The 13,345-nt window shown below is 47.1% G+C and overlaps 1 protein-coding gene across 5 annotated transcripts; it reads left to right on the top strand.

Annotated features, from left to right (window-relative positions):
• The first annotated feature begins 216 nt into the window (after positions 1 to 216).
• Positions 217 to 11,872, top strand: LOC106613114 (retinol-binding protein 2-like). 5 transcript variants are annotated; one of them, XM_014215046.2, is made up of 4 exons: positions 219 to 365; positions 10,166 to 10,344; positions 10,992 to 11,111; positions 11,681 to 11,872. In XM_014215046.2, the coding sequence occupies exons 1-4, from the start codon at positions 293 to 295 to the stop codon at positions 11,732 to 11,734; spliced, it is 426 nt and encodes a 141-aa protein (XP_014070521.1). In that variant the 5' UTR covers positions 219 to 292; the 3' UTR covers positions 11,735 to 11,872. The 5 variants fall into 5 exon arrangements, with proteins under 5 accessions (XP_045580684.1, XP_014070521.1, XP_014070524.1 ...); XM_014215049.2 differs by having other exon boundaries at positions 10,996 to 11,111; XM_014215047.2 differs by having other exon boundaries at positions 11,010 to 11,111.
• The last annotated feature ends 1,473 nt before the right edge of the window (positions 11,873 to 13,345 follow it).

A 13,345-nucleotide genomic window follows, 5' to 3' on the forward strand; every position in this document is an offset into this window, starting at 1 on the left:
TCACAATGAACAAGTGATCCGGCTAGCCTGTTAAGAGTCAGTGGGTTAGCTGACGCTAAGTGCCTCCACACTTGACACACACACACACACACACACACACACCCCTTCTCTTTCAAAGAAATAGAGAGAGTGTTATCAGGCGAACCCTGCCCCTTAATTCCACATGTAAACAGGCAGTATATAAAGGGTTGGGCCAATAGAATCTACCTCATGCATTGTGTTTGCGTGTGAGAAAAATCCCCATAGACATATACAGGGCATATACAGTAACACAAACCCAGCCGGTGCCAGGATGCCTGCAGACTTCAATGGACAATGGGTGATGGTCACCAACGAGAACTTTGAGGATATCATGAATGCCATTGGTAAGCTGTTCTTCTCATGTCTGTTGGAAAATAGATGAGATACAGAGATACAGAGATACAGACATGCAGAGAGAGATGGTGAAGAGTGAGGGAGGGAAGGGGTGAAGAAGAGAGAAGGAATTGACAGAGAAAGAGTGTGTCATGTGTGTGCATGTGTGTGTGCATGTGTGTGTGCCTGTGTGCATATGTGTGTGCCTGTGTGCATATGTCATTGTGTTTGTGTGCAAGAGTGTGTCTGATTGAGAGGGGGATGTCGGAGATAACGTTTGTGTAAAGACTATTTAAGTGTGTTAGTGAGTGAGATTGTGATAGACAGTGAGAGTGTGTGAGGGAGAGAGGAAGAGAGAGAGAGAAAAAAAGGGCGAGAGAGAGAAAGGATTCTCTAGTGCTGCTTCATTTACTTACTGAGCTGCTGTCACGGTGACTTAACCTCGACTGTTTGTGTGAATGGCTCCTGCTTGTTACCACGTTGAATAAATATAGATTTACTCTTTTCCACATTTAACATCGTCCCCATACCCATTCCCCTCCCGAGCTCTGCCAAGCGGCATCGGCATGTCGCTGGCAAACGAAGGCCCCCATCCATCCATTCAGCATGGCGTTGATCAACCCCAAGTCGTTTATTATTCACGACTTTATCTGCAATTCATAAGTCCCTCCCGCTCAACCCAGAAAAATCCCCAAAAACAAACAATCCAAGGTGTCTCATTCCGTGCCGCTCTCTCATTTCCATGAGCGGATCGAAAATTACACTCATATGGAAATAGAGGGAGGAAGAAAAATATTCGGATGGGTAAGTAAAAGAGCCTCATCAAAACGAGAGATGGGTAGAAATTGAATTTGCACTTTGTGGCCAATGCAATATGAATATCAAAATGAAAGAGGCGGTCTCTTTTGCAGGCTCACAGTTTACCTTATTTAGCTCTATTTCTGGTACAATTCCATTTTTAAAGGGTAAATTAGATTGTCAACAGAGCTGGTTTGAGTGGAATAGTAATTCTAGGACTTGAGCTGCAGTCTCATAACTGAAGAGGAGGACTGGTGGCTTATGCACAAGGGAGCACAATAAAAAGTATACTATACACACACACCTCACTGTCCAACCAAGGTGAACAGAATCTATATGAAAACATACTTGATACTTATCCTGAGTGTACAAAATATTAGAAACACCTTCCTAATATTGAGTTGCACCCCCTGATGAACTCAGAAATGCCTCGGTTCGTCAGGGCATGGACTCTACAAGGTGTCGAAAGCATTCCACAGGGTGCTGGCCCATGTTGACTCCAATGCTTCCCACAGTTGAGTCCAGTTGGCAGGATGTTCTTTGGGTGGTGGACCATTCTTGATACACACGGGTAACTGTTGATCGTGAAAAACCCAGCAGCGTTGCATTTCTTGAAACACCAGTGTGCCTGGCACCTACTACCATATCCCGTTCAAAGGCACTTCAATATGTTGTCTTGCCCATTCACCCTCTGAATGGCACACATACACAATCCATGTCTCAATGGTCTCAAAGCTTAAAAATCCTTCTTTAACCTGTCTCCTCCCCTTCATCTACACTGATTGAAATTAATTTAACAAATTAAATAAAATTTTATTTGTCACATGCGCCGAATAGATCAGGTGTAGACCTTACAGTGAAATGCTTACATATGTCACATGCGTCGGAAGGATTGGACCAAGGCGCAGCGTGTAAAGTGCTCATCTTCTTTTATTAACGTGAACACCAAAATAAACAATACAACAAAACAGTTCCGTAAGGTGCACAGACGATATGGAAAACAACCACCCACAACCCACAGGAAAAAAAACAGGCTGCCTAAGTATGGCTTCCAATCAGAGACAACGAAAGACACCTGCCTCTGATTGGAAACGATACTCGGCCACACGTAGAAAATGAACATAGAAAATGAAAACTAGAACAAATCCCCATGCAACAAACCAACCCCAAAACACACAAAAACAACACACCCTGCCACACCACAATGACAAATGACCCCTTTTACTGGTCAGGACGAGTCAACATACATGCCCTTAACTAACAATGCAGTTTTAAGAAATACTTTAAAAAATGAAGAGATAAGAATAACAAATAATTAAAGAGCAACAGTAAATAACAATAGCGGGGCTGTATACAGGAGGTGCCGGTACAGAGTCAATGTGCTGGGACACCGGTGTCGAGGCAATTGAGGTAATAAACTCAACAACAAAAAGAAACGTCCCTTTTTCAGGACCCTGTCTTTCAAAGATAATTTGACCCCCCCCCGAAGGTGCAGACCCCGACTGCACCTCAAAACCAAAAAAAACACAAAAACAACCCCAAACCTAAAGTGAGGGAAGGGAGGGTGGCCACCGTCAATGACGGTTCCTGTGCTACACCCCCCCTTCGCCAATCCTCCCACGACGGAGGTGGCTCTGGCTCCGGGCGTAGCTCCCGTTCTGCGCTGCCGACCCCTGCTGGAGGCTCTGGGCTGTAGACCGTTGCTGAAGACTCTGGGCTGCAGACCACCGCTGAAGGCACTGGGCTGCAGACCACCGCTGGAGGCCCCGGACTGGGAGGCGTCGCTGGAGGCCCCGGACTGGGAGGCGTCGCTGGAGGCCCCGGGCTGAGGGGCGTCGCTGGAGGCCCCTGACTGAGGAGCGTCGCTGGAGGCCCCTGACTGAGGAGCGTCGCTGGAGGCCCCTGACTGAGGAGCGTCGCTGGAGGCTCCTGACTGAGGAGCGTCGCTGGAGGCTCCTGACTGAGGGGCGTCGCTGGAGGCTCCGGGCTGAGGGGCGTCGCTGGAGGCTCCGGGCTGAGGGGCGTCGCTGGAGGCTCCGGGCTGAGGGGCGTCGCTGGAGGCTCCGGGCTGAGGGGCGTCGCTGGAGGCTCCGGGCTGAGGGGCGTCGCTGGAGGCTCCGGGCTGAGGAGCGTCGCTGGAGGCTCCGGGCTGAGAAGCGTCGCTGGAGGCTCCGGGCTGAGGAGCGTCGCTGGAGGCTCCGGGCTGAGGAGTGTCGCTGGAGGCCTCCTGCGTGGAGCTGGGACCGGTCTCCCCGGGCTGGGGAGACTTACAGGAGACTGGGTGCGCAGAACAGGCACAGGGCACACTGGGCCGTGGAGGCGCACTGGAGGTCTGGAGCTCAGGGCTGGCACACCCCGTCCTGGCTTAATGGTCACTGTAGCCCAGCACGGGCGGAGCGCTGGCACAGGGCGAACTGGGCTTTGCTGGAGAATGAGGGCTGCCGTGCGTAGAGTAGGTGCAGGGTAAGCTGGGCTGAGGAGACGCACTGGAGAACAGATACGTTGTGCCGGCGCACTTCTCCCTGGCTGCCGGCCGACTCTCACACGGCAACGCTGAGGAGCCCGTACTGACCGCACCGGACTGTGCGTGCGTATGGGCAATACAGTGTGCATTTCCGCATAGTTCGGTGCTTTCCTCGTCACCCGCTCCCCACGGTAAGCACGGAGAGTTGGCTCAGGACTCCACCCTGACTCTGCCCAACTCCCCGTGTGCCCCCCCCCCCCCCAAAGAAATGTTTGGGGCAGCCTCTCGCACTTCCCTCTAGGCTTATACAGCACCTGATAGTAACGCCGCTCTGCCTTCGCTGCCTCAAGGTCCTCCTTCGGCCAGCGATACTCCCCAGCCTGCCTCCAGGGTCCTTTCCAGTCTAACATTTCATCCCACGTCCACAACTCCAAGTACTTCTCCTGTTGCTCCCTTCCACGCTGCTTGGTCTTTCGGTGGTGGGTGGTTCTGTCACATGCGTCGGAAGGGTTGGACCAAGGCGCAGTGTGTAAAGTGCTCATCTTCTTTTATTAACGTGAACACTTAACCAAAATAAACAATACGGCAAAACAGTTCCGTAAGGTGCACAGACAATACGGAAAACAACCACCCACAACCCGCAGGAATAAACAGGCTGCCTAAGTATGGCTTCCAATCAGAGACAACGAAAGACACCTGCCTCTGATTGGAAACGATACTCGGCCACACATAGAAAATGAATATAGAAAATGAAAATTAGAACATATCCCCATGCAACAAACCAACCCCAAAACACACAAAAACAACACACCCTGCCACACCCTGACCATACTACAATGACAAATGACCCCTTTTACTGGTCAGGACGAGTCAACATACATGCCCTTAACTAACAATGCAGTTTTAAGAAATACTTAAAAAAATGAAGAGATAAGAATAACAAATAATTAAAGAGCAACAGTAAATAACAATAGCGGGGCTGTATACAGGAGGTGCCGGTACAGAGTCAATGTGCTGGGACACCGGTGTCGAGGCAATTGAGGTAATAAACTCAACAACAAAAAGAAATGTCCCTTATTCAGGACTCTGTCTTTCAAAGATAATTTGAAAAATCCAAATAACTTCACAGATCTTCATTCTAAAGGGTTTAAATATGCTTGTTCGATGAACCATAAACAATTAATGAACATGCACCTTGGGAACGGTCATTAAGACACTAACAGCTTACAGACGGTAGGCAAATAAGGTCACAGTTAAGAAAACTTAGGACACTAAAGAGGCCTTTCTACTGACTCTGAAAAAATCCAAAAGAAAGATGCGCAGGGTCCCTGCTCATCTGCGTGAATGTGCCTTAGGCATGCTGCAAGGAGGCATGAGGACTGCAGATGTGGCCAGGGCAATAAATTGCAATGCCCGTACTGTGAGACGCCTAAGACAGCGCTACAGGGAGACAGGATGGACAGCTGATAATCCTCGCAGTAGCAGACCACGTGTAACAACACCTGCACAGGATCGGTACATCCGAACATCACACCTGGGGGACAGGTACAGGATGGCAACAACAACCACCCGAGTTAAACCAGGACTGTACAATCCCTCCATCAGTGCTCAGACTGTCCGCAATAGGCTGAGAGAGACTGGACTGAGGGCTTGTAGGCCTGTTGTAAGGCAGGTCTTCACCAGACATCACCGGCAACAACGTCGTCTATGGGCACAAACCCACTGTCGCTGGACCAGACAGGACTGGCAAAAAGTGCTCTTCACTGACGAATTGCGGTTTTGTCTCACCAGGGGTGATGGTCGGATTCGCGTTTATCGTCGAAGGAATGAGCATTACACCGAGACCTGTACTCTGGAGCGGGATCGATTTGGATGTGGAGGGTCCGTCATGGTCTGGGCGGTGTGTCACAGTATCATCGGACTGAGCCTGTTGTCATTGAAGGCAATCTCAACGCTGTGCGTTACAGGGAAGACATCCTCCTCCCTGATGTGGTACCCTTCCTGCAGGCTCATCCTGACATGACCCTCCAGCATGACATTGCCACCAGCCATACTGCTCGTTCTGTGCATGATTTCCTGCAAGACAGGAATGTCAGTGTTCTGCCATGGCCAGTGAAGAGCCCGGATCTCAATCCCATTGAGAACGTCTGGGACCTGTTGGATCGGAGGGTGAGGGCTAGGGCCATTCCCCGCAGAAATGTCCTGGAACTTGCAGGTGCCTTGGTGGAAGAGGAAGAGTTGGGAAACATCTCATAGAAAGAACTGGCAAATCTGGTGCAGTGCATGAGGAGGAGATGCACTGCAGTACTTAATGCAGCTGATGGCCACACCAGATACAGACTGTTACTTTGGATTTTGTCCTCCCCTTTGTTCAGGGACACATTATTCAATTTCTGTTAGTCACATGTCTGTGGAGCATGTTCAGTTTATGTCTCAGTTGTTGAATCTTGTTATGTTCATACAAATATTTACACATGTTAAGTTTGCTGAAAATGAACGCAGTTGACAGTGAGAGGCTATTTCTTTTTTTGCTGAGTTTATGTACATGTAGGTAGGGGGGGCAATGCAATAGTGTGGGTAGCAATTTCATTAGCTGTTCAGGAGTCTTATGGCTTGGGGGTAGAAGCTGTTTAGAAGCCTCTTGGACCTAGACTTGGTGCTCCGGTACCGCTTGCCGTACAGTAGCAGAGAGAACAGTCTGTGACTAGGGTAGTCTTTGACAATTTTTAGGACCTTCCACTGACACCGGCTGGTATAGAGGTCCTGGATGGCAGAAAGCTTGGCCCTGGTGATGTACTGGGCCATACGCACTACTCTCTGTATTGCCTTGCGGTCGGAGGCCGAGCAGTTGCCATACCAGGCAGTGATGCAACCAGTCAGGATGCTCTCGATGGTGCAGCTGTAAAACCTTTTGAGGATCTGAGGACCCATGCCAAATCTTTTCAATCTCCTGAGGGGAAATAGATTTTGTCGTGCCCTCTTCACAACTGCCTTGGTGTGCTTGGACCATGTTAGTTTGTTGGTGATGTGGACGCCAAGGAACTTGAAGCTCACGGTCAGGTCTCTGACCTCCTCCCTTTTGGCTGTCTCGTCGTTGTCGGTGTTCAGGCCTGCCACTGTTGTGTCATGGGCAAACTTAACCTCTCTAGGCTAGGCGGGACGAATTCGTCCCACCTACGTAACAGCCACGGCTATCCTGTGGCGCGATTTTCAAAACCTTAAAAATCCTATTACTTCAATTTCTCAAACATATGACTATTTTACAGCCATTTAAAGACAAGACTCTCGTTAATCTAACCACACTGTCCGATTTCAAAAAGGCTTTACAACGAAAGCAAAACATTAGATTATGTCAGCAGAGTACCAAGCCAGAAATAATCAGACACCCATTTTTCAAGCCAGCATATAATGTCACCAAAACCCAGAAGACAGCTAAATGCAGCACTCACCTTTGATGATCTTCATCAGATGACAACCCTAGCACATTATGTTATACAATACATGCATGTTTTGTTCAATCAAGTTCATATTTATATCAAAAACCAGCTTTTTACATTAGCATGTGACGTTCAGAACTAGCATACCCCCCGCAAACTTCCGGGGAATTCGCTAACATTTTACTAAATTACTCACGATAAACGTTCACAAAAAGCATAACAATTGTTTTAAGAATTATAGATACAGACCTCCTCTATGCACTCGATATGTCCGATTTTAAAATAGCTTTTTGGTGAAAGCACATTTTGCAATATTCTAAGTACATAGCCCAGGCATCATGGGCTCGCTATTTAGACACCCGACAAGTTTAGCACTCACCATAATCATATTTACTATTATAAAAATGTCATTACCTTTTGTTGTCTTCGTCAGAATACACACCCAGGACAGCTACTTCAATAACAAATGTTGGTTTGGTCCAAAATAATCCATCGTTATATCCGAATAGCGGCGTTTTGTTCGTGCGTTCCAGACACTATCCAAAATAGTAAAGAAGTGTCACGCGCTTGGCGCAATTCGTGACAATAAAATTCTAAGTATTCCATTACCGTACTTCGAAGCATGTCAACCGCTGTTTAAAATCAATTTTTACGACATTTTTCTCGTAGAAAAGCGATAATATTCCGACAGGGAAACTCCTTTTCGGCAAACAGAGGAAAAAATCCCAAAGGCGGGGGCGGTCGGGGTCACGCGCATAAGCTAGTGTCTCTTGATGGGCCACTTGAGAAAGGCGATAATGTGTTTCAACCTGGGGCTGGAATGACGACATTCTGTTTTTTCCCGGGCTCTGAGCGCCTATGGACGACGTGGGAAGTGTCACGTTAGAGCAGAGATCCTTAGTAAATGATAGAGATGGAAAAGAAGTTCAACAAATGGTCAGACAGGCCACTTCCTGTAAAGGAATCTCTCAGGTTTTGACCTGCCATTTGAGTTCTGTTATACTCACAGACACCATTCAAACAGTTTTAGAAAATGTAGGGTGTTTTCTATCCATATGTAATAAGTATATGCATATTCTAGTTACTGAGTAGGAGTGGTAACCAGATTAAATCGGGTATGTTTTTTATCCAGCCGTGTCAATGCTGCCCCCTAGCCCTAACAGGTTAATGATGTTGTTGGAGTCGTGCCTGGACGTGCAGTCATGAGTGAACAGGGAGTACAGGATGGGACTGAGCACTCACTCCTGAGGGGCCCCCATGTTGAGGATCAGCGTGGCGGATGTGTTGTTACCTACCCTTACCACCTGGGGGCGACACATCAGGAAGTCCAAGATCCAGTTGCAGAGGGAGGTGTTTAGTCCCAGGGTCCTTAGCTTAGTGGTGAGCTTTGAGGGCACTATGGTGGTGAACGCTGAGCTGTAGTCAATGAATAGTATTCTCACATATGTGTTCCTTTTATCCAGGTGTGAAAGGGCAGTGTGGAGTGCAATAGAGATTGCATCATCTGTGGATCTGTTGGGGCGGTATGCAAATTGGAGTGGGTCTAGGGTTTCTGGGAAAAGGGTGTTGATGTGAGCCATGACCAGCCTTTCGAAGCACTTCATAGCTACATACGTGAGGGCTAAGGGTCGGTAGTCATTTAGGCAGGTTACCTTAGTGTTCTTGGGCAAAGGGACTATGGTGGTCTGCTTGAAACATTGGGAGAGGTTGAAAAGGTCAGTGAAGACACTTGCCATTTGGTCAGCGCATGCTCGGAGTATAAGTCCTGGTAATCCGTCTGGCCCTGCGGCCTTGTGACTGTTGACCTGTTTAAAGGTCTTACTCACATCGGCTGCAGAGAGCGTGATCACATAGTCGTCTTGAACAGCTGATGCTCTCATGCCTTTTTCAGCGTTACTTGCCTCGAAGCAAGCATATAAGTTATTTAGCTCATCTGGTAGGCTCGTGTCACTGGGCAGCTCTTGGCTGTGCTTCCTTTTGTAGTCTGTAATGGTTTGCAAGCCCTGCCACATCCGACGAGTGTCGGAGCCGGTGTGGTACAAGTCGATCTTAGTCCTGTATTGACACATTACCTGTTTGATGGTTCATCGGAGGGCATAGTGGGATTTCTTATAAGCTTCCGGGTTAGAGTCCCGCTCCTTGAAAGCAGCAGCTCTACCCATTAGCTCAGTGCGAATGTTGCCTGTAATCCATGGCTTCTGGTTGGGCTATCTACGTATTGTCACCGTGGGGACGACGTCATTGATGCACTTATTGATGATGCCAGTGACTGATGTGGTGTACTCCTCAATGCCATCGAAAGAATCCTGGAACATTTTCCAGTCTGTGCTAGCAAAACAGTCCTGTAGATTAGCATCTGCTTCATCTGACCACTTTCTTATAGACCGAGGCACTGGTGTTTCCTGCTTAAATTTTGGCTTGTAAGCAGGAATCAATAGGATAGAATTATGGTAAGATTTGCCTTGTGGAGGGCGATGGAGAGCTTTGTATGCGTCTCTGTGTGTGGAGTAAAGGTGGTACAGCGTTTTTTCCCTCTGGTTGCACATTTAACATCATGATAGAAATTAGGTAAAAGTTATTTAAGTTTCCCTGCATTAAAGTCCCCGGCGACTAGGATGAACGTTTTCCTGTTTGCTTATTGCAGTATACAGTTCATTGAGTGTGGTTTTAGTGCCAACATCGGTCTGTGGTGGTATGTAGACAGCTACAAAAAATACAGATGAAAACTCTCTAGGTAGATAGGGTGCTCAACTGCTTATCATGATATACTATACCTCAGGCGAGCAAAACCTCGAGACTTCCTTAGATATCGTGCACCAGCTGTTGTTTACAAATATGCTTAGACGCCCCCCACGTGTCTTACCAGAGGCTGCTGTTCTGTCCTTTCGATAGAGTGTATAACCCGCCAGCTGTATGTTATTAATGACGTAGTTCAGCCACGACTCGGTGAAACAAAGGATATTACAGTTTTTAATGTCCCGTTGGTAGGATATACGTGACAAATGACATCAGTAAGGGATCATAGCTATCACTTGGATTCACCTGGACAGTCTATGTCATGGAATGAGCAGAACATCTTTAAATGCTGACGTTGTTTCACTGTTTCCTCCAGATATTGACTTTGCCACCCGTAAGATCGCCCGTCACCTGACCCAGACCAAGGTGATCGTCCAGAACGGAGACAAGTTTGAGACCAAAACTTTGAGCACCTTCAGGAACTACGAGGTCAACTTCACCGTTGGGGAGGAGTTTGAGGAGGTCACTAAGGGACTGGACAACAGGACAATCCAGGTAGGACCACAACCACTCTGACCATGGTCAGAGAGACACTTTGTCACTGCACTCCGTCTCTCTCAGATTAGAATAAAAGAGACAGTCAAACACTGCTGTGAGTTGTTGACCCTGGCTTTATGGAAACATACACACATATCTTCAACCTGGACTCAGGGGTAGACGTAACATAGCAAACGAAAATCCTGGACACTCAAAATAGTATGATATGTTACATTTGGTATGGTATTTATCAATTTATGGATATCCATCATCCATTTCCTGTGATATGTTACAAATTACAATTCGTATGATATGTTATGAATGACATTTAGAACACAAAACCATTAGCTTGCCAGACGTTAAAGTTATATGCCCACTCAACCACCCTGACCAACTACCCTCCTTTAGTTTTTGCCTTTAATAACCTTCTGTCTGATGCAACAATACCAAACGTAACATATACTTATTTGAGTGTTCCAAATGTTTGTTTATTATGCTACGTCTACTCTATGCTACCGACCTGATATCTTAGCTGTGGGGTACTTGGGCAAATGTGTGTCTACGGTAAGCTGACTGTTGTTTGTTTGTTTGTGTGTGTGTGTGTGTGTCTGTGTGTGTGTGTGTGTGTGTGTGTGTGTGTGTGTGTGTGTGTGTGTGTGTGTGAGAGAGAGTGTGTTCTTCAGACACTGGTTACCTGGGATGGAGACAAGTTGGTGGCTGTGCAGAAGGGAGAGAAGGCCAACCGTGGCTGGATGCAATGGATAGAAGGAGACCTGCTACACCTGGTGACTGAGAGAAAGATGGAGGGAGGGGGATTAGAAAGAGAAAAGAGAGAGAGAGAAATGTCCTAGACTTCAACTTCAACATACAGAACATTACAGATTCTTCATACCTAAGACAACAGAAGCTCCATACCTCTCAAACTCAACTCTGGAACTCGAAGCCAGTTCCACGGCATTTTTTCATTGTTCCCCTCTAATTAGGGACTGAATTAGACCTGGGGCACCAGGTGTGTGCAATTAATTTTCAGGTAGAACAGAAAACCAGCAGGTTCTGGACATCGTAGTGTAAGAGTTCAGTACCCCTGACATATAGACTGCATCTGAAATGGCACCCTATTCCCTATATCAGGGGTGTCAAAGTCATTCCACGGAGGGCCAAGTGTCTGTGGGTTTTTGTTTTTTAATTCATATTAACTGCACACACCTGGTGTCCCAGGTCTAAATCAGTCTCTGATTAGAGGGGAACACTGAAAAAATGCAGTGGAACTGGCTTCGAGGTCCAGAGTTGAGTTTGAGGGGTGTATGTTATTTGATTGTCTCATTGTCTTTCTGGTCGTCTCTTTTTCTTTCAGGAGATCCACGTTGAAGACAAAGTCTGCAAACAAGTATTCAAGAAGAAGCCCTGAAACATCTGACATAACCTTTTTTATTGTAAAATGACCTTCATGTGTTTCTGCCTGCATAATTATGTAATGTACTTATGATGTGATTGTACATACATTTAATAAATACTTAATTCATCCCAAGCAGATGGGAGGCATTGACTTTGGTCAATACATGAAAATAATATTTATATGGGTGTATATTGACCAGAGGAAACAGTACTTGCAAATAAAAACAAACAATATAAACTTTTAAAAACATAACATACTGTACCTTCTCAAATTAGCGTGTCATTGTGAAAGAACAGAACTATGTGTAAATGTGCAAATCAATCCAAAATATTGTACATTGTACAGTAGATGACCAGAAGAAGACATATGAATAGCATACAGTATATGATGTTAATCAGTTGGGTTGTGAAGGCCTGCGACCTTATCTATTACTTCACAGGGACAGATCTAAGTGATTATCAATGACAGAACACCAGGTCTACAAAACCTTTCAACATGCAACTGTAAAGACTGTGGGTAACTGGTGAAAGGAGTCAGGCTCAGGAGAGCTGAGATGCGTGGACAAGGTATTTAATTCAAGAAAACACCAGTATAAACACAATACTATGGTGCTGGAAAAATACCGGTACCACGAAATAAACGGGCGTAATAACAAAACCCGGTAACAATATACCAGCCGTCAGAATACAGCCTTACAATAAAACAAACACGCACACAACATGGGGGAAACCAGAGGGTTAAATAATGAACATGTAATGGGGGAATTGAAACCAGGTGTGTAAAAAACAAAGACAAAACAAATGGAAAATGACAAGTGGATCGGTGATGGCTAGAAGGCCGGTGACGTCGACCGCCGAACGCCGCTCGAACAAGGAGAGGGACCGAAGCGGCGGGTGAAATCCTCGAAGTGGTCCAACACCGCTTCTTCTTCCCCCCATATGGCGTTGGCCCACTCCAAGGCTTTCCCTGAGAGGCAGGAGACGAGGGCGGCGACGATCTCTCGGCCCGAAGGAGCCGGGTGGACAGTTGCCAGGTAGAGCTCTAGCTGGAGCAAGAACCCCTGACAACCCGCCGCCGTTCCATCATACTCCTTCGGGAGGGCCGTATCCCACTGGGCCCGGGTGAAAGAGGGGTGAGTGATGGTGAGACTGGTGGTGCTGATGGAGCTGGTGGAGATGGTGGAGGGACTCCTGTTCTCTCCCAGTGCTCCATGGTTTGTAGCACGCGATCCATGGCGCTGCCGAGGTGCAGCAGCATGGCAGCGTGCTGCTGAACTTGCTCCTCAACCCCTACTGCTGGGGCACCTGCTCCTGCTGACTCCATTCCTTTGGGGTGTGTGTTTCTGTCAAGGCTGTGGGTAACTGGTGAAAGGAGTCAGGTGCAGGAGAGCTGAGATGCATGGACAAGGTATTTAATTAAAGAAAACACCAGTATAAACACAATACTATGGTGCTGGAAAAATACCGGTACCACAAAATAAACGGGCGTAATAACAAAACCCGGTAACAATATACCAGCCGTCAGAATACAGCCTTACAATAAAACAAACACGCACACAAACATGGGGGAAACGTCGACCGCCGAACACCGCTCGAACAAGGAGAGGGACCGACTCCGGTGGAA

The sequence above is a fragment of the Salmo salar genome, chromosome ssa09, assembly GCF_905237065.1.
Source record: "Salmo salar chromosome ssa09, Ssal_v3.1, whole genome shotgun sequence".
Classification (NCBI taxonomy): Eukaryota; Metazoa; Chordata; class Actinopteri; order Salmoniformes; family Salmonidae; genus Salmo; species Salmo salar.

Excerpts from the sequence above, each read along its gene's own strand:
- LOC106613114 (XM_045724728.1), top strand. The coding sequence starts at position 293 with ATGCCTGCAGACTTCAATGGACAATGGGTGATGGTCACCAACGAGAAC. Across the intron at positions 366-10,165 it reads GGATATCATGAATGCCATTG|ATATTGACTTTGCCACCCGT; the intron begins GTAAGCTGTTCT and ends TGTTTCCTCCAG. Across the intron at positions 10,345-10,991 it reads TGGACAACAGGACAATCCAG|AGAGAGTGTGTTCTTCAGAC; the intron begins GTAGGACCACAA and ends TGTGTGTGTGAG.